The sequence below is a fragment of the Pleurodeles waltl genome, chromosome 4_1, assembly GCF_031143425.1.
Source record: "Pleurodeles waltl isolate 20211129_DDA chromosome 4_1, aPleWal1.hap1.20221129, whole genome shotgun sequence".
In the NCBI taxonomy this organism is placed as follows: domain Eukaryota; kingdom Metazoa; phylum Chordata; class Amphibia; order Caudata; family Salamandridae; genus Pleurodeles; species Pleurodeles waltl.
In genome coordinates, this window is record NC_090442.1 from 357,341,249 (window position 1) to 357,368,275 (window position 27,027).

At 42.2% G+C, this 27,027-nt stretch overlaps 1 protein-coding gene across 15 annotated transcripts in view; it reads left to right on the forward strand.

The window, feature by feature from the left end:
- PLEKHA5 (pleckstrin homology domain containing A5) overlaps window positions 1–27,027 on the forward strand; it is a 991,819-nt gene that overhangs the window by 221,657 nt on the left and 743,135 nt on the right. The window contains exon 4 of one of the 15 annotated variants that reach the window (XM_069228514.1): window positions 19,069–19,237. The exons of the other annotated variants lie outside the window; for them this stretch is intronic. Within the exon in view, the coding sequence (XP_069084615.1) occupies window positions 19,069–19,108 (40 nt within the window). The 3' untranslated portion in view covers window positions 19,109–19,237. Of the gene's footprint in view, window positions 1–19,068; window positions 19,238–27,027 lie in introns of those variants that run through there. 15 annotated transcript variants of the gene reach the window in all.

The following is a 27,027-nucleotide window of genomic DNA, read 5'->3' on the forward strand; positions in this document are numbered from 1 at the left end:
CAGATACCGTGCGACTGCATTTTCCATACATCGTCCCTGGGCGTCCAAGTGAACCGAACTCTGCGTGGATCCGAGGTGCCCCGTCTACAAATCGAAGCATCGCTCTCTTGTGAGGGAGAAAAACGACTCATCGCCGACCTGACCAGAGAAGGAAACAGCGCACTCCTTCACTTGCGAATAAGGAATCGACGCATTGCTACCCTTTTCCGACTCACGCTTGCCCATGCAACTTTTATTTTTGATGCTAAACAGCATTCTCACGGTTTTCTAAGGATTAAAACTCTTATTTATTTTTTTAATTCATATCTTGACTTGTGTTTGTTGGATTTGTCTCATTTTGGTATTGTTTGATTTAGATAAATATTGCCTATTTTCCTAAGCTGGTGTGGTGTTCATTTTGTAGTGTTTTCACTGTGTGTGTTGGTACAAATACTTTACACATTGCTTCAGAAGTTAAGCCTGCCTGCTTGTGCCAAGTTACCAAGGGGCTAAGCGTGGTTTAACTGAGAGTGATTCTCCTTTACTCTGACTAGAGTGAGGGTCCTTGCTTGAATGGGGGTAACCCGCCAGCCAACCAAAGACCCAATTCTAACAATAGAGGTGCAAGGATATGGTTAAGATATGCTGAGCATAATCATGAGGTGTTGTACTGTGTGAGGATAGACACATCTGTGTATACTTCATTTTCATTGTTATCTGAATGGGAGGATCCAACCTTTAAGTGTTCTTTTCAATTCCAGCTGATGTATACTACGAGTTACAGATATTGCCCATTAAAGTGGTGAAGGGGCTTCTGCTAGTTTTTCGGCTTTTTTAAATGAATGGAGGCACGATCAAAAGAACGACCAACTAAAAACATAAAGATCTTGTTTGGCAGAAATGCAGTTTATAGTGAAGGGTGACTAGTCTAGTTTTATTAATCACTTTATCTGCAATGCACAGAACTTTGAAGGCAATGTGCCTAGCCAGAGGTAAGCATATGAGGGCTGGTGTGATGCGAGCTCAAATTGTTAGATTGTGGAGTTAGCTACATTACTTCCATTTGGCCAACACCATACCAAGATTTGTTTTAAAGCTCAATACTGTTGCCTACACCTCCTAACAGCTCTAGCTCGATGTTTGAAATATAGCACCCTTTTGTCTTTCCCTTCTGAGATCTGATAAAGTTACTTTCTGTATACAACATGAAAGTAGTCAGCTTGGATTGAGAGCAGAAGCATTTTGAATCTCTCTGTTATATGCTTGATGGCAGTGTGTGTATTTTCAAGTATTTTCAGCTTGGTGTCAAAGATGTTACAACGTAATAGTAAACAAAACTTGACTTGAACAGTCATTCAAGGCACAGTCTACTGTGTTCCAGAGGCTCAATGCTTTCTCTAGCAGTCAGGCCTTCATTAGAAAATGGAAGGAGGACAAATAAGAATAAAAAGTGTACACATTTAAATTTGTGAATATGCTTTGCTAGTTACTCTGCCGTTACTGCTTTTGGTTCGCCTGTGCCCACTTGCAAGAGGACCCATGAGGTGCAAAGCTGCATCTGCCTCGAAGTCTGTATACCTTTTCCTGGAAAATGCAATCCAGATAGGTACATGTCCATCACTGGGCTCGATTAGCTATGGCTTGAACCTGTAGGTGCAGTGGTGCAAATCTGGATTCTACTTTACCTTAGAGTAACAATTTAAATCCAGCTGTTAAAAAGTGCATTTTCTACGACACCTCCTATTGTACTGGTAAACTTTGAAATGCACTTGTTTGGTGAACCCTGTGAGAGCAGACCAGCCATATGCAGCACGCAGAAAACTGAAATGAGATGCAAATTATGTGGTGTATCACAAGCACTTTAGTAGACATAGTGACAGCATTCCCATCGGTGTGAGCTGAAAAGACTACCCTGGGATGCAAGTTAATATGATCCACACCAGTGGCGGACGGCAGTTTTAACAGGGAGGGGGGCAGGCGGGAAGCACACTCACACTTTCACACACACACACACACACGCACGCACATCACACTCATCAACATTCAAACATACACGCACGCACCAAGCATTAATTTAAAATGAACACACACACACTCCCCCCCCTCGGAGGTCCCAGGAGGGTTGGGACTGCGGCCTTCCCTCACTGGCTGACCTTAGGTCTCGAGGCACCTTTGCTGAGCCGAGGAGGTCACTCCCACAGGAGCTGTGACCTCTTCAGCCCAGCAAAGTTCTGCTCAGGCAGCCAGGAGTCTGCGCAAATCGTGCATGTCTGGTCGTGGCTGCCTGACCTAAACATGAAGAGTGTTTGTCATGGCTGACCTTTGGTCAGGCTGACAGACACTCTTTGTGAGGGGCAAAAGGTGTGGGGCGTGGCCCCTCCACCCTAAAGGATGGGCCACACCTGATCCAAACATAGGTGAGGTGATGCTTTTTAAGAAAGATGCATACATAATGGAACTGTGAGAGGTAATGCTGCTATCCTAAATCGTTAGCAGTAGTATTTTAGTTCCTCAACAGTTCATCTGAATTAACAATGACCTACTTCCAAAACCGTTCAACTTTAATCACTATCTCCTAGTTGTGCATCCAAGTGTCGCCTCTGATTAGCCTCATTGCGTCTAGTTCTCATGTTCAGGGAGGACGCAGAGGAACTGCAGGTGACATCTCATTTTTGCTTTCTGGCAATATGAATAATGCTGGGCTGCTCACCGCCTCCATGGTGTCATTTCCTGCTCTTTGTGAAACATTCTTCGCCTCCATTACGCTTGCATCTAGTAAGTGTTCTGTCATGGCACGCCTGTCAATATCGGTTGCGTCATGCACTTCATTTCTACGCTTGGCATTTTGAACAAAACTATTATTGCTTACTGCTACGGTCTTTCCTTGTCCTTTTTACATTCCAGCTCTTGCATTAGCTATCTGTTTCCATGACCTGTTTTTTCACAATATATACATTAAGTGGCCTTTGGTTCATCCCCTTGCTCATTACTGGGTGACTTTTTTGTCTCTCACTTTCCTGCTCTAATGGTTTTTACCCCTATTCTTATGTTAGCTCACCCAGGGGTATTTTGGCTTTAAAATCTTCTGATTGGAAGACTTGTATCCTTCTGATGCATGCTAGAAGGGATTTTTTTTTGCTCCCTCCTTTCCCGCTCCTTCCCCCGTGCACTGTTTTCACCTCTCCTCAAATTCTCCGCTTCCCATTCTGCATCCTGCTTTCTGTCGCTTACATTTTTTATTATTTGTTTGTTTATTTAGGTGTTTTATGATGGCTTGACAGCTGGCACTTGCTTGTGTCCTTTTTTCAATTTAGTTATTTTTAACATTTTAATGTACCATTTTAACAAGGCCTTCTGTGATAGAGTCCTAAATGAAAATGGCTGCAGCCTGTCACAGTGCACTCATGCGCATATGTCAGGATGCATGACCGCCATCTTCGAACGGGTTTGATTTTGTTGGGAACCATTTTAAGATTAGCGGCCATACGTGCACATGCATTTTGGTGCGTACCGTTGCATGCCAGTGCCATCAAGCATTGCCAAAGCCAACAGCTTAGCCATTTTAAGTAGACACCTGTTGATTTTGCCAATGCTCTTTCATGGAGACACAGTTGGATGGCTTTGAAAACGTAACTTCTTTTTGTTAACAGATTTCCTTCACATTTCAAATTCTGAAGTAGTTCTAATATACTTAAAAATGAACGATTATAACATATGTTGGTGAGTCAGCATTATCTAAAATCCTTACTAGTAAACGGAGATTTCTTCAAAGCATGTGAAAGTCTGCATCGTTGAGTTTGTTGCTACTACTATCATGGTTTACAGTGCGTTGGTGCCACAACACTAACAGCAGGCTCTGGGCAGTTTTTAAATGACTTTTTAGAAGAACCTAATCATCTGTTTTTAAGCCTATGGACAGGCCTGTAAACAGACTTTGGCATGCAGCTTTTAATGGAAGTAACTTTTTCAGTAGCATGGTATATTTAAGTTCTTGGTATTTATTCTGGTGTATGCTGGTGCTATTGGATTTTAAATAGGCGAAATGCACTTTTAAGAATGCCCCCTTTACTTTTTTTTGCAGATCTTAGAAAACAAAAATCCATTTTAAGCGTTAGCCAAAAATTGCGGGATATAACTAAAATGTTATTTTGTTTGCAAGCGCTTTAATTTTCTCAAAAACATTTAATATACCCGCATGCCTAACCATTAAATACAGCCAGCCCAGCAGCGATGAAGCTTAGCAGAACAAACTTGATGAATAGTATTTAAGAATCACTGATTTACAGTTCGCCAAGTGGTATGCGACGTGCTTGTTTATGCCAAGGGAGCACTTCCTTTATAAGTGAAACGTCGTTTTCCAGTGTTTACCTTGTCAGTGTGTGCTGTGAATAACCTTGAATTGATAGATATTTCTAGTGTAGCCTTACAATTGTGACTGAGGCTTTAGTGTTAAATAGTATGTTTCTGAAGGAAATATTGGACCTTCGAGTGACAAAGGAAAGTTTTGCATGAAACAACATTTTTTCAAACATGAATTTGAAGTTTAGAAGAATGACGGTGCTGCTGGGACTGCCAGTGCTGGCATACTAGTGGGTGAAACCAATTAGTCTTCTGTTCAACGGGCACAGCTGTATAGTGGGAGCTCGTCTTGGAAAGACGGCTTAGATATTAATCCGCACTGCCAAAAAACGAAAATGGGCGTTCTTGTAGAAGGTGCCACATGTGACAGTGCAGCTTGGCATCCACTTTTCCTAAAGTTCCCTGACTCAGTTTCGTGTTTATGCTGTAATGTTTTGGATGGTTTGGTAGTCATCCCTTCATGCACCTTCATCTACGCCAAGTCACAACAAATGTACTTTTGCAGGTGTGTATAAACTCAGTAAGTCAGTTATTATTTTCAAGACATACATCTTATAGAAATAAATTCATGCAACTTCATCCTTGGCCAGTTAAAAATAGAAAACAAATACAGAATTTAAAATGTATTCTCTAAACAAATCTTCAATTTCATCAAGCGTTTCAGAACTAAAAATCTTCAGGATTTCCTACAGCCAGTTGCCATAGATTTTTTACTAGATAGACATGGTTAATACAACATAGCTTAATATAGGATAAGCTGTTCAACATAAACTCTAAAACTCTACTTCACATTAAAACTTCCATTTTGGATGAGCAGAATATTTCTAGCAATAGTGATTACACTGTCAAATGATATCATAGAAAATAAAGTGGCACGTTCTTTGTTGTGATCTTACCCCATACTGTAAAAAAAAAAAAAATGGACACAGGACCCTTTCAACCAAAAAGAGAGTACAATCTAACACTAAATGGGGTAAAGAATAATTCATCTTTAGATTACAAGAACAGTAGCCGTTATTTTCCAAAGGAAAATCCTCCTTTTAAAGCCAAGAACTCTCCAACCAGGATCAATACCAATCTGAAGTTGTAGAATTGCACTAATTAAATCGTTTAGCCAGGACCTGAGACAAATTTGGGAACGAAACCCCTGATCCAGCATACTTCAAGAAATGGCCAATAGAGCTTTCTCAGGCAAGAAATAGTTTATCGCTAGCTGAAGAGCTGTTTACTCTCACTGAAAGTTATCTTCAGCACACTTGCCGTCCTAATATCATCTACCTCAGATATACCAAAACCTACGTCCATATTCTTCACTGCCAATAGCATAGTTCACGAGTACTTACTTGCAAACATCCTTAAGTCCTGCGTCATCATGAAAGAGGGATTCTCTTTGTTATCACCTTGACTAACACCATACACAAATCTCAAAGCATGTGATCTGGTCCGGCGAGTGGGGTCCCAATTGAGTCAGTACCATTTCAGCTATGTAGAGAGCCTGTGGAATTAACTTCCGTGGTTTAGCCTTTATAGGTGCATCAGTAGAAAGGCCCCCAAATCTTCTCAGTGCATTTACTAGTTTTCGGCATGGTAATGTGCCTATCCAATTTCAGATTTAAGGAAATGGTAATTGCTAAGTATTCCTTTACCTTCTCTGAAGGAACTTTATCTAAAAACTAGGAATACTTTATAAGCCTATTTGACAAAATCATAAGAGTTCATCTCACAGTAGGCATATAAGGCTTACAGTTTCTGTTTCAAGCCTATGGGTGTACAGACTATTAAGACCAAATTATCTGCATACATGATGCAGTAGATATGTACCCCACCTATCTTAGGGAAGGAGGAGTTCACATTCCCCAAGACTTCAAATCAGGGGACTGAAGATCAGCCGGGCTAGAACACATCCCTGTCTTAGACCATTGGTTACACGGATTTGATCAGTTAATATTACTAGCCCATGCAGGTCAACCTGTACCCAGTTATTTTCATGTAATAGTTGGATCATAAATAACAAGTCTTGGAGAAATGGTCTGTCTAGCTAGTTTTTCCCACAAAATAGCACCATTTACCAGGCCAAACACCACCCTGAAGTTCACGGAGCAGAAGCATAAGTTGCACACTAATTGCTGCCCTTCTTGCTGTGCCCCAAAGTGCAAAACTGTGGTCAGTCGTGAAACACTGACCAATACCCACAATGTTCTTTAGGAATTATCCCACAATAAAAGCCCAAGGCTTGAGCAGTAGAAGTAGAATTTGGGCATAGATCTTAGACAACACATCTAAATAAGGAGATCCGCCTATAATTTTTATGGCCATCACTGGGACATTGCTAGAGAATGGGTTTAACTACTGTCCCACACTAGGAATTATCCCAGTGTTGGAAATCCATTTGATAAAAAGGACTTAAGGCATTGGCTCACCACAATGAGTTTGACTTCTAAAGGACTGCCGGAAGCCTGTCTAGCCCTCCCAACCATGATGGTTTCAAATTTAAGATTACAGTCATAATCAAAAAGGTTTGATGTTTGTAGCAAAACAAGACTCTTTGATAGTTTTGATGGTATTCAGCTCTTGTAAATGTTAAAGTGCCTTGTTGTTAAGTTCCACAGAGAGACTCGAGCAATTTTCCTTCCCTTGCTTAGTATCCTTTCACCCAGTCTGTTTCATTACAAAAGAGAGAATACTTGGGCTTATTTCATCATTGTTTTTTGGGCTTTTTCCTCCATTTACCCCCCTTGCTCCATTTGAACCATTTGTTCAGTTGAAGGCGTTGTTGGGGACCATGAAATAGTCACCCAAAGGACTCTCCAATACTGGATCTTGGAATTGAAGCCGTTTTGATCCACCAATTTGTCTCAGAACTTTGTTGTTTGTGAGGGATAGCTGACGGGAGATTGGTCTGTGAGACTCCAAATGCGGCCAAGGCTGTCTAGAAACTAACTTTAGTCTCTTGTAAAGACTAAAGAAAATACAAGTTTGCCGCAAGATAAATTATTAGCTACCAGGGGCAGAACCCAGGATACAGGATGAGAGGTAAAAGGTGGAATGGAGGGGATTCTGGCGCTTCAGCTGTGATATCACTTCATAGGCTCAAGAAACTTGGACGCTTTGTAAGGCTTACACAGCTTGAGAGGCTTGGTCAACTTGACGTCTACAATCTTTACATTAACACATATCACAGCTAGATGTGACTTGTGCCTCAAAACAGCTTTTACTGTGGTCCAGTCTACCTTTAGTAGACACTTTGGCAGACACACCCCATCTGCTAAGGTCACTGGGGCCACTGTGGCTGCAAAACATCACACCGGTCAGAGATACCAATGGGTAAAAGGTTAAAAGTGGCCAATGGCCATGCTCAGTACAGCACTTATATATTATATAATGTATCTTCAATTTACTTAATCATCTTATGTCTATAGCTGGATAATGTGCTTATGTGGGCCTGTATGAGATTTCCTTGTACTGGAGATATGGATGAAATAGGTATCTTAAAGGTGTTATATGTGCATCTCTTTCAAGATGGCTGCTTTTCTGTTCAGAAAGATTCATATTTTATTAATGTGCTGAAAATACAGGTACCCAGTCTGTCCTCCATTTAACTGAATAATCTTCGCCACAATCATTTGTTGCACCTTTGGAGTCAACACTCTGAAAAGTCTGCCTTTCTAGCTTACTATTCTTGTTGAATTTGGCACCTAATACTTTCACATGCCCTGCAAAGGCACACTGGGCATTTCGCACTTTGATATTAGAAAACGGGGGCTGGGTGCGTGGTCAGGGTGGATTTCACCGCTGTTTTTAGCCGGGAATGTAAGGGTAGGATCTGGAAGTTTGCAAGGGTGGGAAGCTGGAGCAGGCCAAATAAATACTTTTTTGTTCAGCTGCAGACTGTTGTCCCCAGTGTTCAACTTAGGTGACTTAGAAAGTGGCAATGGAATTCAAGCCTGTGCTTTTTTTTAATACCAGGCTTTTAATGTCATACAGGAAAATATGTACATAGACTAGCTTTATGAAAAGAGGAGATCACGTCTGCCATCATCTGACATCGGGTTCTAATAGCTTCCACACATTTAGATCATTGAAATTGTTTTTTTTTTTTTTTGCCAAACAGTGTACCTGGGTTAATGTAAAACGTAATTGTAGAAGAAAAATCAGTGTATGTAGATTACAAATGTGGCTGGCTCTTGTTCTACCGCACAGGTATTTCTGCGGAGTGCTACTATGTGGTGAAACCCATGAAGGGAGCATTTTTCAGCATCTAAGCAAAATCAGTTGAGTATGAACACCTTTATGTTGTCCTTAATATTTCTTATTTTGTGTATAAGCCTGCCTGTTCTTGACACATGTTCCGTACGTTAGCTCACCATAAGGATGTTGGATGCGAATTCTCTGGCAAGGCAAACATACTGCGCGTCACGAAAGATTACCAAGGACTAATTACACTTGGCCCAGAGTATGCAAAACGCTGCAGTTGTATAGATGTTCGTGGATGCAGCTGTAATTGTCTCCTTAAAGTTAAAGGAAATAAGTGTGCAGTTTAAAGACCTAAATGTGCTCCAGTATTCATCAAAACTAGTACCTACCACACTTCATGTAAACAAGGGCACCACACACACCTGATAAACAGGCATTTGCAATGCATTTGCTTGAGTTGGAGCTATTGGCATTGTAAATTCATAACTGAACGTTTCCTGCCACATAAATTGGAAATGAAAAGTGAAACAGTTGACATAAGCGAGCCGATTCAAAGTGCCACAGCTGCCATGAGCATGAGCGCGAAGGAGAGACTCAAAAGGAAAAAGTTTGCATGCAGTCAAACATATCGGCAAATGTGCAATTATCCATGTAGCAGGGTCGGTGTCCTAGGTGGTAAGAGAACCTCCCCAAGGAGGGACAAACGTAAAGAATTTACCAAGGATAACAAAAGACTTTTGAAATGCAAGCCCACGAACGAGTGAAAGTGGTGGGGTTGCAGTGGGTGTGGTTAAAAGCCCACAGGACTTACAACAGGTGAAAGCGCTTGCAAGCTCGACCTAAAACTTGAGATTCTCTGAAATTGTCACATAATCGTATAATACATGTAACACTGAAAAACCTGTAGCTTTCAAGGTATTTTTAAAATGTAAAATTGTTGCCAACATCCGCCCATTTGCAATTAATTCCAAATGGGAAAGAGTGTTCTGTTTCTATATTTATCTAATTACCACGGTTGGTCTGCAGTACAAAGCACACCACATTTTCTGCAGCAATGCCTCAGTCGTTCTGCTTCAGTAATACAAACAGCTGCAAATCTATGACCCCTGGATCACTACTGATATTTTCTGTCCTGTTGCACTTTGCTTTCTACCTCAAGTTTTTTGAGTAAATTTGGATCATGTCACTTTTAATGAATTAGAACGTAGCTCTACCTCCCAAGCTTGGCTTTGAATTCCTCAGAACTTCATAAAGCCAGACCCAGCTTCTCCATTAGGGCGTTTATTATCTTTTTGTTTGTTAAAGGGGCGGGCATTGGGGTGACGAGATGAGGGGAGTGCTCTATGCACTCCCCTCACTGCGCATGTATGTTTGGCCGGCCAAACATACATGCACAGTAGGCTCTGTCCAGCCCGGCAACATGGTTGCCAGGCGGGAGAAAGCCTGCACAGGGTCCCAGCCAATTGTAGCGCTGCTCTGAGCAGCGTCTAGATTGGCTGCAGGGCAGGCTGGGAGCCTGTGCCTGCCTGCAGTGACGGGAGCAAGAGAAGTGGCATAGGTGCGGACTAGGCAAGTGATTTTGTTTTTTTATTAATTATTTTCCCCTGTACCCCGCCCCAACAAAGCCCTGCGAGCCGCTCCTGCATAAATCATTGAAAAGACCAAGCAGAGAGCGTCAGTCTCTAATATGGACTCTTTGAATTTTTCTGACCTCCTTTTGCTACTTTACTAGTACATCCTAGTAGGCATGGATCAGGGGCAATGTTTGCAGGCAGAAGGAACTGGCAGGACGATTAATAGAAGTAGTGCCAGATTGCCATGGCTGCCACCACAGTGTACAGGGAATAGAAGTGAATGGGCACATGCTATTTGGGCTCACTCCTGTGGATGCTCCATCCATTAAGTTCAAAGGTTAACCCCACTGTTTCAGTCCCTCCTCTTTCCCACGGCCCACTCATCCATCCCTTCACTTTCTCTTCACTCCAGAGAAAAGAGGAGGAGAATAGGGAGGTGGAAGAAGATATGAGAAGTGAAGTCGGAGAAGGAGGCAAAGGGGGACTTTCTTTGGCTGTGGTTGACGTCCACATGGCAGTTGCCTTATTCTAGAAACTCTCACGAACCAAGGCAGTAGTTTTATGCTTTGCACAGTCACACTTTGTTTTATTAATTGCACAATATAATACTCTATAAAGGAGGAGGGAAGTTGACCCTCCTTTATACATAAAGGGGTGCGGTCTCTTTTTATGCGGATGTGGCACAGGTGAGGTCTGTGAGAGCTCACTGATGCTAGAAGTAATTTTGATTATAACTAAGAATACATCTAAAGGAGATGAGGTTGACTTCCTTAGCCAATGGTGCTGTAGGACAAATGAAGACAACCAAAAAAGAAAAGAAAAAGTCAAGTGAGCTGTCATGGCTGGGGTGACAAAAGTAAATGCCTCAAATCGGTTTGCTGCAATGCCACATTAAAAAAACACACAATCAGGCTGTCTTGAAGTGTTGGTGGGTGCCGTGAGCTTTTTTGTAGATGATCAGTTCAACAGTCAGTGAAATAGAGCCTGAGTGGAAGGAAGGTAAGAGCTAGGCAGTTACTATGGGTAGAAAAGGTATCTACAATCCGGAACAAAACTGGTGATATCTGCAATGTGCACCTTAATTTGATTTATCCCAACCACTGGGCTAAAATGCTGTAGAATGCATGCAGAACTGCAAATCCAATACTGTTTGTAGACATTCCTGCTCAGGGGTAGAAAATAAACTTAAGGTGATGTATAAAACTTTTCAAAACCAAACTGAAACCCTTACACAGAAGGAATGCTTCCGTTGTTAAAAAAATATTTGCTAAGATACCTATCCAGGAAAGTATGTTGAATTTGGAGGAAAGCTGAAGCCACTCTAGTGCTGCTAAAATCTTCTGCTTTTCAGAAGGTGGATTTAGAAGACTTTTATGATCTGTAAGTACTTCTTCTTTTGGGGCCTCTGAGTTTTCCCATTTCTAGGACTTGTAAAGTCCTGCAGAGACATGGGGAAATAGGTTTCTCCAGCTGTTAGGTTTATGATCTGCTTCTGTGTGGTTAATATATTTGTGGTCTGTAATAATCTTTAAGCTAGTGTTTGCTGAATTCACTGTCCAGCTGTCATAGTTTTCTGCAGTAATCGTTAAAAATGTTAAAATTACCCCAGGTGCTCCTTTCTGCCCCCCCCCTGCTATCAATGCAGTATTATTGAGTACAATAACGGGTAAAAAATGGACTAAGACATTTGCACCAAATGAGAACATGATGAATATAGTGTGTAACTTGTTCTTCTGAACCAGGATGTAAAGGTTCATTCGAAATACTGAGAAATTAGTATATTGTCAACTCGAGAGGTTCCTAAAGATTTAATAAACCACCTGCACTCAGGATTAGCTCTTGTTGCAACATAGCTACTCCGTTATGGCTGCCATGGTCAACCTGTTATTCCTAATTAGCTGTGAGAAAGAGGACTTTGTGTGGACTTATGTGTGGAGTATTGCGCCTAAACCTTCTTCGCAGTTAACTGGACCCTTCATTCTTCACTTTTAAGAGGCTAGGCACAATATTTCCATGATTCATCTACTTTCTATTTTTATATGCTCTTCCCTTTGGAACACTTTCTTGTCATCTTTTTTTTTCCTTTAATGTCTTTCATGCATAATTGTTCTCCCAGCCCCCTAAGAGAGAGACCCCTCTACTGCTCCACGCACTGCCTAGTGTGTTGGCTATTCACTTCTGTTCCTCAATGAGAAACTCATGGTGACGCTTCAAATGCAGTTCTAGAATTATTATTCCCCGTTGCTCCCAGATCTACCATGTGAAATATAGCCTCTTTACAGCACATAGCTGACTACTTCACATCATGACCCAGAATTTACCACTAGAATATCTCGAAGAGATAACTTGATTAGCCTGTTAGACAGCTCACCCAATGCTGTTCAGTAACAGTAATTGCAGCTTTCCAAGGTTTGACAGTGCTGCTCTAAGGGGAATGATCGACCACTGAAGACCGCTCAGCTTGGCCGCTGTCGCATGCAAATGCAGAGCAGGAACATAATGTTAGAATTTATCCAACGGAGAAGTTGGGTTATATCCCAAATAATTCTGTGTGTAAATTAGAGATGTAAAATAGTTCTTATTGACCTTTAGCTGGGTCGAGGTGCTCTCCAAGAGGCACATAAAAAGCCCAGCATTCCTCTGCATGCTGCATCTTCCAAAAGAGGTGCATCAAAGGGTGGTGCAAGGAAATGATGTTTTTATCATATATCAAGATCACAGGTGCAAGTACAGTATAGATCTTTTGTGAAAAGTTCAGAAAAATCATTATGCAGTGCTTCTGTCAGTGTTTCCTCTTTAGTGTTGATGTTCTGCTCTCTGACTGATTCTAATTATGATCTCCATCTTGGAATGGTATTCTACCTTCTCTATTATGTTTTTTACTGTTCCAATATGCTCTCCATGTTTATATTCAGTCAGCGAGTAGACTTTCAGCACAATGAAGGGAGTAGTGACAAAAGCATCCAAGAAATGGATGGTAAAGAGAGCAAGCCATGGTTATTTTCCAGTATCACCCATTTTTTATACTTTTGTCTGTGCTAGTCCTGGTGGACAGATATGCTTTGGCAAAGCTAGTAGGTTTAATATTTGTATTGTGTGTATGCCCTATGCCAAAGCTATAAAAAGGTCAACCTGTTGGCTTGCCAATGCTTGTTGTGAATTGGGAGATGCGCGTTATGAATTGGGAGTAAGAATGACTCCCTCCAGAACAGTGCAATTAGGCCATTTGCCAGGACAGATTTGATAGAGACTTCAAAAGAAATTCACCTGAGGTTTCAGAATGTTAACTGTAATTCCAATAGGTCTAGGGGCATTAAAGATGAAACTCCGTGCACCTTAATTATCTCTGTGGTTAAATAGATGTTTTATGAATCCCTCCCAAAATGGTAGAGCCCTGATGTGGGTGGGTGCCATTGAAAGCATTGTGGGAAAAACAGAATACTTATGCCATCCACATGTTGTTTATCAGGCTCCAGAAATATCTGGTGTCATATTTATTTAGAAATATAGTCAGGATTTATCAAGGTTTTTCTCCTTATACTCCTTTTTTGGGCAACTGAACTGCCATTTTGAGAGGTTTTCATGAACTGTACAGAGCCTTCAGTTTGAGGAGTCTGAAGTCTTAGTTAATTGTCACGAAATCGATTGAGTTTCTGTTTTTGCTTCCTCAGTGTAGTAGCACCCCAATACTCCCCTGTGGGCATACGGAGGGATCAAATTGTCTTTTTGCTCTTATCAACTATGTTTAATATCTTTGTACTTCAGCTGGATTCCCCGAATCCACTGAGCGTCCGAAAGAAGTTGTTCTCCAGAGGTATCACCCACTTTTCGAAGCTTAAAGCAGCTATCCAACCACGTGAATACTTTAATCCATTTTGGGGTCTTATAGAAATGTTTTCCGGGACAGTAGCTAACAGTGCATTGATGTCAGAACCGTTGTGAATGATGGTTGTTTTTAAGCCCTTTCACAGTACTGAAGTCAGAAATAGAAAATGGGTGATAATAAAGCCTAATCCAGAAAAGCAGATTTCCCCCAGGGCTCATGAGAAAATGACACCACTTTAATGATGTGAAATGAAGTTTGTCTAGACAGGTTTGGAATTCCTCATTTAGCTTAGCGAATTTCTGATGAGCAATGTAAGGAGATGAAATGTTACAAAACTAGTCCATATCATTAGCTAAGGTTTTAATGTTACATCAGTCTCCATCAATATGTACAGTGAGTAAGATCAATTTAGTCAGTTCCTTTTTCAGTCATTTTAAACGTGACAGCGAGTGGCAAGAATGGAGTGGTATGTAAATGTTGATGATTAATATCGCCTTTTTTTAGCGCATTTATATTCCCATATTTGATTAACGCTGAAAGTGCCAAGTTGAAATGCACTGGTGAAGGCACAGTGGTACAATTGTAAACGTCCATCATTAGGTTCACTTTGGACATGGATTTTGATATGAACTGAAAACCCATATGTTTGGTTCCTTCGCTTGACCTCTTCTTTGAGACCATCAGCTTATGTCCCTTAGGACATTGTACAGCATTGTTGCAGGTAAGCGCACGTTTAAATCCTGCAGTGTTTCCACGACAAACCAGAAAGATAGTGTGTGGATACAGCCATCTTCGCAACCTAGTCAAATTTACTTGTGGGGCTCACTTACTGTTCTAAAACAGTATCTAATATGGAGTGTCACTTTTCTGGAAAATATTTGGGGAACGGTGCATTTTTAAAGAGGGTGGCCCTTTAGTTTTGGCATAACAGTACTTGCTGTTTAAGCAAATATATTTATTAAAAACTACTGTACTTATTGACAGTGCAGTTATGATAAGTGCAATATGGAGTGTTAGTACAGGAAACAAGAATCTGCCGTCACATGAGTAGGCGGCAGGAAGGGTGACTGTTGGCAGCCTCTTTATAACCGAAAATGTGAACTGTGTTCCGTGGTTGCTTGTACATGGTAAACCTGAAGCTCCGTGCCCAATAGATGTTCTCAGCTGTCATATGTTTGGGCAATCTCGTGTCTTAAAATTCAACCCACATTTGGAAATACGTTGGCTGTAGAAACAAAGCACAGAAACTAACCAACAACAAAGTGTGCTTCTCCAAGGTGTCCCCACAAGGCAGAATCAATACCCAAAATTGCAGCATAACTGTGAACATTGGGAACAACGGAGTGTTACATAGTGTTACCCTTTCTGCAAATATTTTGCAACATTCCATGCAGATCAACCCAGTTAAACTTGTTTGAGTCAAGTAATCATAGGAAAAAACATTTCATCTTGAAAGAATGCTCATTAATAACATAACAAACTTCATGCAGAAAGGAAGGTAAATTGCATAAAGCTGGCTACTAGCGGGGTTGGTCGAATTAAATCAGAAAAAAGGCTCCAGGCAAACTGGAGTAATTTATGTGAGGAAAAGCGATTGAGGGCAAAACATTTCAGGGTCTACTGTGTTGCAGCAGGCAGGAAAGTGGGTGCTTCAATAGGTCTGGCAGTCTCATTCCTAACCGCCATTAGTTTTCAGTGGTAGACAATTAAGCGGCTACTCCAAAACAGTAAATACCTACACTTATTAATTTACTTTCCAAACACTTCCATCTTGCAAAACCTGCCCCCTCCTTCCCACGCTTTAAGCTATGACTAAAGACTTGGCCTCTCAGCCTGATGGTCTGAATTATTTTGTTAAGTTCTCCCTGCACTCCTCTCATTCTTCTTCTCCTTCCCTCATTAGTTGCAGTCAGTCTCCTGCCTCATAGGGAATTCTTCTGGCCTGCTTTAGCATCCTATGCACTCTTAATGATAGCAATCTAGAATTCTCTGGTTCGATTCAATTGCTACTCCTACCATCTATTGTTTGCTTTATGTTTCCATTTACTCTCTTCCATGCTTGATTACCCATGAAATGCTATTGCTCAGTCCCTTCGGAACTCAGGTGTACGGTTAATAAATATTGCAATGCAGTTTAGCACTGCACTCTCAGATCTTTAAAATGGCAAGTACATTAAAGCTATTCTTCATAGTGTTTTGTTGCTAAAGCACCTGAGAAAAACTTTACTAAATGTGGGCCTCAGCGTCTTAGGGAAGGACACTCCATTAAAAATGCTTATTCCTCCTTCCTTCTGTCTTACCACATCTGGTCCTTGTTTCGTCAGTTACATTGTCCTTCTTTCCTCACTCAATTCTTTGAAGGGACCCTTTGATGTATCAAAGAGGTAAAATTCGTTTTCTTCATAACACTTCTTTGTTTTTTTTCATTTGCTTTTTAACCCCTTTCTTTGTCTTATAATTTATCCTTTTTGTCTATGGGTGTTTCGTTCCCACTTCCTGAAGTAATAAAGTTGCTGACGAGTGTTTTTGCAGGGCTTGCAACAATCAGAGTATGTTGTCCTTGCAGGTTTGAGTAGCACATGGTCCAAAGTCTGTTAGCATGTGTAGTCTTCCTCAGCGTGGTCTGAGTTGCCTGAATGGCTGGCGTAATGTTCCTCAAGTGATGTTCTAGCTCCTTTGTCGTTGAAATGAGGCACTTTACAATACCGCTACAGGAATCGCAGGGCTGGAAGCTCTTGTAATTGTGCACTCTGGGGTTTTGAATTCCATGCAGATCTTAAAAATGTCTTTAGTATGGCATTTGGCCATGGAACTCTGGAAATGAGGTTTACTGTGGTAGGTGTTAAATATCTATCACTAATGTAGGAGTGCTTTGATTTATGTTCCTATCTATTATATGCATTAGGAGGGACAGGCGTTCACATGTTGATGTTTTGTTCATGTGTCTTGAAGAATATGAAACTGAAGCCTTCCGAAAGCTAGCTGGAAAGCTACTCCTTTTTTTTTGGTTAGCAGATAACATTTTAGATAGATAACATAGAGTGTGGAGAGGTTGAGTTTGTTGCACTGTCTTTAAATGGCCTTGTTGGTCGATATGGCAGTAGCACATGTTCTCATGGGCAGTTTGACAAAGACAGTGATAACATGGTGATCAGCATAGATGGTAAGGACTCCTGTTAAAGTAATTATTCAAGGCAAAGAAAAAATTATGTCCAGGATGATGTTAGCTGGATATGTAGCAAATAAAGATGAATTACAAGAAGTTGAAAGCTTCTGGATAAGTGGAGGATGCTTGGTTGTGGAGAATAGGTTGATTAAAAGACATTCCAGTTATTCGGAATACCTTAATTGTTGTGGTTTAAGGTTATTTGTGAGATGGCATCCAGGAAAGCATTTGTAAAAGCTCTTTTTTCGGTGGAGGTATATAATCAGGAATAAGCAAGAAGTGGTTAGTTACGGTGGACAACGAATTTGGAGTGATTTGCATTCAGATGGGATGAAATCTTGCATGAGGTCTTTAAGAGGTCCATGAGGAAAACTTTGGAACCTCCTATAGTCTTTATTCAACTGCATTGCTGACTGCAGATGGACTGGCCTCTAACCTATTTCAGGTGATGAAAGTAGGTCCAAGGTCTGATATCAAATTGTTTGTTCAGTTTTTCTTTTTTCAGTGATTGTGCATTGCTAAACAATTGCTCATCTGGAGGTGCCTGGGAGCTGCAAGGGGAGGGTTGCTTCACCTTCAGTAAAAGCAGTTTTAGAGAGGAAGAGGTTAAAGGAGAGAAAGAAGAGTTGGAAGAGTTATAGACTGGGAGCAAGGACAGCTGAATTGGACATGTGGACATGAGAGGTTCAAAGTATGTCTTCCTGTCCCAAGACTTGGAGAACAAGCTTCACTTGGTTAGCAGGGTCTATAGAGGTGGTAGGATGGGATTGGTTAGCTGGGGGGACAAATGGGGAGTTAGAAGATGCGGAGTCCATAGTACATCGAGGGAATAAGAAGAGAGACAGGAAATAGAAAAGTTGACCTTTTGAGTGCAAAGAGTACATCTGAACCTACGTACAGTTGCATCAGAAAATCTGCATTTATAAAGTTTCAGCACAATATCACATTTGCAGGTGTCAACTAAACATGTACAGTGTGAATAGGCTATAAAAGTCTATATTAATCCAGGAAAAGCACAGGATTGCCTGCACTAACACTCTACTAAAAAAACGTGGAAAATATAAACTTTTTACATGGACAGCACTATACTGTGTAGTAAACGACTCTATTTAGTCAGTCATTGGTATTATACAAAGGACCTCCTTTTTCCACCTAAATACCCTCACATTCCCAAAGGAGACTATAATTGAGGTGTAGGATCCACTGTCTGAATTTCCTCCACACTATTTTCTACATGGTGTAAGACAATTAATTGGTGAACTGTACTTCATATTCAGATTTTCCTCCAGAGCTGAGACCAATTCAAATTGTCTCCAACCTCTGAATGTTTTTCAAAGTTTCCATTGGGAGTAAAAGGCACATTTGGTGTATACAATAAACAGTAGAAGTATTGTCAGAGCCATGGCATAAATTCCCTTTCTGCAATTGTGAATGGTCAGCAGTACTCCACAACACACCACATGACTACTTTCATTGTTCTGGAAATGTTAAGACATTTGTATATCTCAATGTTTTTAAACACCTTAACTGATACGTTTCAGTGCTTTTGAGGACATTTCTTTTGTATCGATTGTAAAGGTAACTTTCATCGACGCTTCTCACACACACATAAACCTTGTGTTTTATGTAGTGCATGCTGGAGAAGGTTCTGCTGTACTATAATTAAGAAGTGTGCCTTCACTTAAGGACCTCACTTAAGGTGTTTTGGTTGGTCTGCCAGGACCACTTACCATCTTTAGAGATCGCTGCCAGAAAAGCAGATATATATCTGTACAAATTCAATGAAGCTGCTAAGGACCCCGCTTTTCTGTGCAGGCTCCATGTTTTATGTGTCCAATTTTTTTAGCTTTCCAAAGCAACATACCACACTTTGTTATTGAGAAGCAAAAAATACATCTCCCAGACACGCTAGAATTCTCTCGCAGCACAGTGGCAGTAATTCCTTTGGTTTTCTGTTACTTCTTTGGCAGGTCTGGACCGGAGAAATGTGCAGGGAAACTACCAGCATAAACAGAGTGGATCTTCTGTTGTGCAAAGGCCCAGTGGCTGATGAGCTGTTGATCAGTGGTTCCCACCAGCAGAGGCAGTGGAAGCACCACCGTCTGAAACATGACTCTTCTCCCAACACGAAATAGAACTGGGGAGCCAGGAGTCTGATGGACGAAACATCTGATGCTTTTTTCTTCATGCACCGTATTCGTCAAACTCTAGATGAGTCCCTTATGATGTACATTTTGTCAGTCTCGAAAGAGTGAAAGGCTGCGATGCCCCTGCTGGGATTCAAACTGTACCGTCTAGATTGAACGCAGAATATTTGCAGAAGGTGCAGTGCTGTCACATATGACCTCATCTATATGCAGGCATGTCATAGGCATTGGGTACATTGATCGATGGAACAGCCAGTTTAATGCTTGCTGTGTGTGTGCCGGCAATGCAGGTTCCGCATTCCAATCTTCTAAGAGTACCTCTACATTGGGTAATAGTACAATATCTTGTTTCCATCACTTGGTAATGGCAGATGTATGCATTGAGCCACTGTACAATAATATCCCACAAAAGTTTACCTAACCGAATGTCCTAATGCAACGTTTTTTTTCTTTCAGGTTATATTTAAATAGTGCTGCATGTAATGGAGCGCCTGACAGTACTAAAGAAGTAAAATAACCCACAGCTAAGGCTGTTGTTCCTGTTTACTTCTGTTTACTTCGCTCTCATCACTGCTCATGTAGGAAGAGAGTAGGGCACCATTGTAAAAAGTAAATGGCGGCATTTACAAATGATAAATAATACCCTTGCGAGCAGAGAAGGGCCAGCAAAATGTTCGAGATGAAACCGGGCAGCTGGACCAGTGGCCCTAGCCCTGCTCACAGATCTTTCTGGTGGGGTGTGGTGGGGCTGGGCTAAAGCCCCTCCCAGCCTGTGTGATTTGTGCGGGTGCTCGCCCCTGTGCTTGTGAGATTGAATAGTAAGGAATAGTGTACTCTGGACTCTCATCTTTACCTTTTAAGGAATAACTATCAACAGCACTCTTAGTCTCTTTTTAGGAATAGCTGCATATTACTTAGGTTTTATTATGTGTATGTATACTATTTTTGTCAAACGGTAGTCATCTAAAGGCGCGAGGGGCTAGTTTTTCTCTATTTTCTGTTTACCTTTGTAAGGGTTCTGAATTGCCTTTCCACTAAATTTGCACTGCTCTTGTTAATAAACGTTTCTAGAGGTCGTAGTATTACTGTTTAAAAGATGCACAATCGTAAATTGTCCAGAGGAGGGCACTTGTTCTTTTCTTTCCTTTTTAGATCAGCTGATCAAGTGACTTTAGACGAAACAACTGAAAATGAATGTAGCTAGACTGAAATGCTTCAGAATGTTAGTACAAGTAGAGTTTAAGCACCAGTAACTAGCTTTCTGAAATCCCTGTGATGGGCTGATTGTAAAGTTTGCCTTTTAAATTGTTTGTGCAGTTCAAATATTGCTGTCTCCTATATAGTATTTGAGTATATTGTGCTGTGGTATAGATCAAGGGCATAACAGATTGACATGGCAAGTTTGCATTTGTATCAGGCATGTGCATCAGTAGGTGTTGTAATTGATACTTGTAAATATGTATTTTTATGTTAACCGGTTCTGTGCCGGGGATGTAATGGTTACATCCAGCAGCATAGTGTTCCTGTGCCGAGGACGTAACCATTACGTCCTGGCCCTGGAGCATGGGGGCAGCACAAACGGTCCCACCCCCCAGGGCAGGGATGAAAGCTTGAAGTGCTTACTCTTCCACCCCTGACCCCCCACCCCCCACCCCCACCCCAGTGACGTCTGATGTCAGCGCGCGATCATGCGCTGATCTCATTAGAGGTCGCCCTCCATCGTGCTGGAAGTGATCGGAAGAGAAATGAAAGCATTTCTCTTCCCATCTGGAGGTGGGAGCAGGCAGAGAGGCATAAAAGGAAAGGCCTTTTCTTTCCTTTCATGTCTCTCTGAGCATTTCTGCAGCCTGATCGTAAAGCAATTGGGCTACGATCAGGCTGCAGAAATGCCAACTAGACACTAGGGATTTTTAAAATTTTTTTTTTATAAACATTGAAGGGAAGCGACCCCTTGAGCAAGGGTCGCTCCCCTGGGGGACAATTATTTACTTGGCCTTTTCTGCCCTCCCTGAGGGCAGATCGCCCTATTTTAATTAGGCTGATCTGCTCCCTGGGGGAGTGGGGGGTTGGGGGGGGGGGGGGGGCGCAGAAGCCACTGGGCACGAGGGCCAATTTTTTTTCAGAGGTGGCCACTGACCCCTAAGGCAAGGGTGGCTCCCCTGGGGGCAAATTTATTTTAGGCCATTAGATCGGCCTATTTTAATTAGGATGATCTGCTCCCAAGGGAGATGGAAACCACTAGGCACAAGAGATTTTTTTTTTCCACATTTCTTTACAGATTGGGAGAGACCTCTTAGGCAAGGGTCGCTCCCCTGGGGGGCAATTTTATTTTAGGCCATTTCTGCCCACCTTGGGGTCAGATCGGCCTCTCTCTATTAGGCAGATTGCCGCCCCCCCCCCAGGGGGGGCAGAAACCACTTAGGCACCAGGGATTGGTGTGTGTGTGTGTGTTTTGTTTTGGGGGGGGGGCAGCCCCTTGGGCAAGGGTTGCTCCCCATGGGGGGACATTACTGTTGGACATTTCTTCCCCGGGAGAGGGGGGTGGGGGGAGGTGGGGAGCCCAGCAGAGACCAACTAAATGGGGACAAAGTTGTTCTGCCCACCTGTGGGCAGATGGGGCATTTACCCCCGATTCACTCCCTGTGGATGTTAGGGAATTATAAAAAAAATATATAGTGGGGTGGTGGCTACCAACCAGTATGGGCATGGTGATGCCCTCACCCGAACTAAAGGGGGTAACAGTCTTTCAGCTCTCACCCCGCACACTAAAAGATCTTATCCCATTGGCAAGCAAGAGGACATTTGATTATGTTGGGTTTTGGTTTTACATTTGGGCCATAAGAGCTTCTCAAACTCTCAAAATAGTCCCACTTGGAATGATAAAGGCTGCACTTTTAGGATTTTGAGACGCTGCCATGTAGAAAAATCTATGGGACCTAGACACATCTGAAAACTAAACATCTGGGTGAGTCCAGGATGGTGTGCTTCACATGCACTGCGCACCATTTTCTTACCCACAATGCCCTGCAAACCTCTAACTTTGCTTGAAATCACACATTTTTCCCACATTTTTCTGATGGAACCTTCCGGAATCTGCAGGAATCCACTCAATTCCTACCACCCAGCATTGTCTTATCTATAACGAAAACAATTCTCTTGTCATCCTAAAAATGTTTTTTTTCAAACTGCCCTTTTGGACCCGCTTTGGTTCCCCCTCAATTTCGACATGTTTTTGGCTCCTCCCTGTCAGACACTTGGCCCATCTACACAAGTGAGGTATCATTTTTATTAGGAGTCTAAGGGGGAACGTTGGGTGGTAGAAAATGTGTGCCTGTGTGGTGATCCCACACAGAAATGTAGGAAAAAAGTTTTTTTTTTTTTTTTTAGCTAAATTTGAGGTTTGCTGAGGATTCTGGGTAAGAAAACATTGGGGGATCCATGCAAGTCACACCTCCCTGGACTCCCTCAGGTGTTTAGTTTTCAGAAATGTCTGTGTTTGGTAGGTTTCCCTAGATGGCTCCTGAGCCCAGGTTTAAAAAGGCAGCCCCCCACCCCTCCTGCCAAAACAGGTAGTTTTGTATTTGATAATTTTGATGTGTCCACGTAGTGTTTTAGGGAATTTCCTATTGTGGGCACTAGCCCTACCCACACAAGTGAGGTACCATTTTTATCTGGAGATGTGGGGAAATGCTGGGTAGAAGGAAGTGTGTGGCTCCACTCCGATTCCACAACTTTGCAGCACCGAAATGTGAAGAAAAAGTGTTTTTTTTTGCCAAATTTGGAGGTTTGCTAAAGATTCTGGGTAACTGAACCTGGTGAGAGTGCCACAAGTGACCCCACCCTGGGTTCCTCTGTGTCTAGTTTTTAAACATGCACAGGTTTGGTAGGTTTTCCTAAGTGCCGGATTAGCTAGAGGCCAACATCCACAGCTAGGCACTTTGCAAAAAACGCATCATATTTCTATATAAAAATGTGATGTGTCCATGTTGCGTTTTGGAGCGTTCCTGTTGCGGGCACTAGGCCTACCCACACAAGTGAGGTACCATTTTTATTGGGAGACGTAGGTGAAAACAGAATAGAAGAACATGTGTTATTGCCCCTTGTCTTTCTCTACATTTTGTCTTTCCAAATGTAAGACAGTGTGTAAAAAAGACTTCTATTTGAGAAATGCCCTGTAATTCACATGCTAGTATGATGACCCCGGAATTCAGAGATGTGCAGGAGGGGAAAAGGCCTGGCAGCAAAGGGGTTCATCAAACAAAAAACATTCATCTTGTAGGGACAGTTTTGTATGATTTACTCAAGAAAATAGAGGTGTGAGAACCAAGCCCTACAAATTTAAAACCAAGGGACTTGAAGTTAAGGAAGAGAAATTGAGGTAATCAAAGAAGATCAGTCTAAGGCTGATTAGGTTATGTAGAAAGAGAATATTCTTCTCCTTAGGACCTGTAACTGTTATTCGTGTTCTCAGATGTGAAATTATGATGTAAACTCTGATTTTAAATTTTGAGGAGATGACCCAAAACAATAAAAGGCTTCTAATCAAATAATACATTTTGAAAAACCAAAGGAATGCCGGGCCCCAAGGTTTTTCTTAGCAGCCTGCATCCAACACCATTGAATACCAGGCTTGCAGAATACTAACCTGTTTAGTTTTAATTCCACCTCATCTTTTCACTCAGTCCTCAATTTCCTGCACCACATTTGTGTAGGTTTCTTTTCATCCTTGCATTCTTGCTTGATCGGTTTTCTTATTTTTCTTTTGCTTTCCCTTTCTCCCGTTTAGACATGTCTCTCTTGCACTAAGTCAAAGATATAAAATTAATCCTGGCCCCCAAAAATGAGTGCTGATGCCCACAACGTATAACCATGAGCTCAATTAGGCACTGGTCTGGTCCAAATGTATTTCAGTACATGGAGTCAAGAAAGTGAGAAACTACTAGGTCTCTGGCCCTTGATATGTTGGAGCTACCAAACATTTTGTCTGACAAGTAGTGGGCTGGCGCTATGGCTGATGTTGGGATGTGTAGAGTCTTAGCTAGATAGTATGAACAAGGATCACCTGCTTCTTAAGTTGTGTTGGTATCTACAAAAGATGCAGTTAAAATGGTGGAAAAAAGGCCCCACCAGCCTCTGCAGTGCAGATGGCCCCTGAGCTCCAGGGGGCGCCCTCAGCACAGTACCCTGACCTGAGAGCTCCTGAGTGCTTCTGTAGGGTGCCCCTCGATGTACTTTGCAGAGGGCCCCTCAAGTTCTGTTACGCAAATGTTACAGTGACCATACTCTGCAAAAGAATGTAATGATTAATCGGTGGGAATTTAAGTGGTGACTACAGGCACACTACCAAGTGAAATTCATCTAAGCTTGATCTGAGCAGTTGATGTTCTCCCAAATTGAGATTTCTGAAGATGTACCATTTCGAGTGACACGTTCCAAGGTTTCTATGGAAACAGTTTCTCCGTTGGAAGGGTCTTCATTCTCTTGTTTCCCCCGGCCTGGCTCCGTATTCCTTTTAGATGTTTTTTCAGAAAAAAATGCAACGTTAGGGCTGTGCAGTCTTTTTATATCCCTTCCTTCCTTACATTAGTGGGTCCCTCTTGGATTGTTTTAACTCTGCTGTTCTCTTGGGGTACTCTGTGTTTTCCTCCAAGGGTGATTGTTTGGGTGCCTTTGTAAAGTTTTTCTCTACTGCCTTTCCTGTGGGCCTGTTTCTTTCCATAAGGGATGCAAGGCTAGAGGGTTTGTCGCCCTAGAATAGCCATCTCATGGAGTCCCAACTCCTGGTAGAGTAGGTGGTGATCATCCACTACCAGAAAGATCGGGGTTGTGGGGACTTGAGAATTGTGTGGTCTGAGTGGGATTTTGCAGCAGCGCCACACTGTGCTGCTTCATGTGGGACTCCTGTGCAGTACTGTGGCTCCTCCAAACACGGCCTAGGATTCTGTGCAAATCTGGGTCTTGAAGTCAAAGGCGTGAGCGATGAGACAGCTGGGGGGGCCATAAGCCCCGAAGTCCTCGGCCGTTCCTGGGACAGGGGGGTATTGTGGGATTCCTTTCAGTGAGGGCAGCAAATTTTGGCTCCCGAGCTGTTGGAGCTTTCTTTGTGGTAGATGAAGACAGATATTGCTGCCTATTGGGGGTTGGGAGGGTCACAGAGTGACTTCCGAGGCTAGAAAGTTAGACTGTGGAGCTCCCACTAGAGGTACTCGGGCACCTGTGATTCTACAGAATCCAAACGTGTAATATCAAGTGTGCCCGGGTAAATGCAACTTCTTCCCAGTAAGCACAGATTCAGTTCTAGCCACTGAAAGTAGTCATTGTATGTTTTTAGCTCACACATTTGTCCTTTTTGTGCTGTGATTTCATTAGGACGTTGGGGCCAGACTCTTTCTGACCTAAATCTGCCCTTTTCTGAAGTTTGCAATATTCATTTACTTCCAACAAATTAGTGTTAGTTACAAATGGCAAATTGTGAGGGTGAGTTTTCGGAATGACACAATACAAGAGGAAGGAGTAGACTAGTCATCGCAGTTGAAAATGTTGCACTAATTTCTGATATCAATAAAGGGGGACCCCTCACTACCCAAGCAAAGGGGCATCTATTATGCTTCAGTACAGAACTACCTTACAGGAAATGCATTCCTTTTAAGCAAACAATGTAAGGGTATATAGTGAGACGTCCCTTTTGAAGAACTATAAAATATTTTTTATTAATTTGATTCTCAAAAACTATTTTCTCCACTAACAAACATAATTGAAATGAGACACCTGTCGTGTGCCAATAAGCTTGTATCTGCCCAACAGGTCTGTTAGTTTCCAGAGAAAAGGTGTAATCTATTAGACACTAAAAAAATAGTGACATAACGTTTGGTTGGACTTTATAAGCAAAGCACCTTCATCAGGATGAAAATGTTTTATGCAAATCAGAACTTGGTGTATGGGGGGGGTTTAGATTGCGCAACAATCTACAAACCTAAGCTTACAAAGCAGGTAAAGAAAGTACAGTCCTTATGATTTCACCAAAATACTGTGACATCTTTTCTAATTTATTTGATTGGTGTAAGTATATGTACATCACTGGCAGAGGAGGGTACAGTGCCACTGCCAGTGTGGTTGATATCATCAAATGTGATCGAGTTAAAAATTAAAGACCATGTAGGAGAGATTTGTGTGATGGGTTGATCTAAAAAGATTACATTGATATTGTGCCTGGCAATACCTTCATGATAATGCTAGTTCAGCCTTCGATCAGATTCATGTTACTTTGTGAGACGACAGTTACAATATTCATGGACAAAAATTAAATAAGTATTGTGCTACACAATGATTGCATATAATATATGCAAACGGATAGCATTACTTCCCTGTCCTGTCCCGTCCTCTAGTCCTTACCACTGCACTCTACTCCCCCCTACTTCTCACACCTGTAGCCTGGCCACTCCCACCCATAGCCACTGCCTCCTTTGCTCCATGCTATCCCGCCTTGATGCCTGCTCCTTCTGTTCTCACTGGTCCACCCCGAGCAGATACCGCCACATGGGCCTATAGCCCCATCACCCATGCGTCCCCATATTCAACACTCTGCTGCTTCCTCCCATGAGTTCATCACCCACCCTGCTCCACCCCAGGTGGGGTCCTCCGTGCCGACTCCGCATCCTGACCCCGAGTGCAGACCTGTGACCCTCCCTCCCTTGCTGATTGTGCATGAGGGCCTACTGTTGCTGGTTGTGCTCAGGATGTTATATGTATGGGTCGTAACGCAGGCCCCGGAGGAGCAGCGGG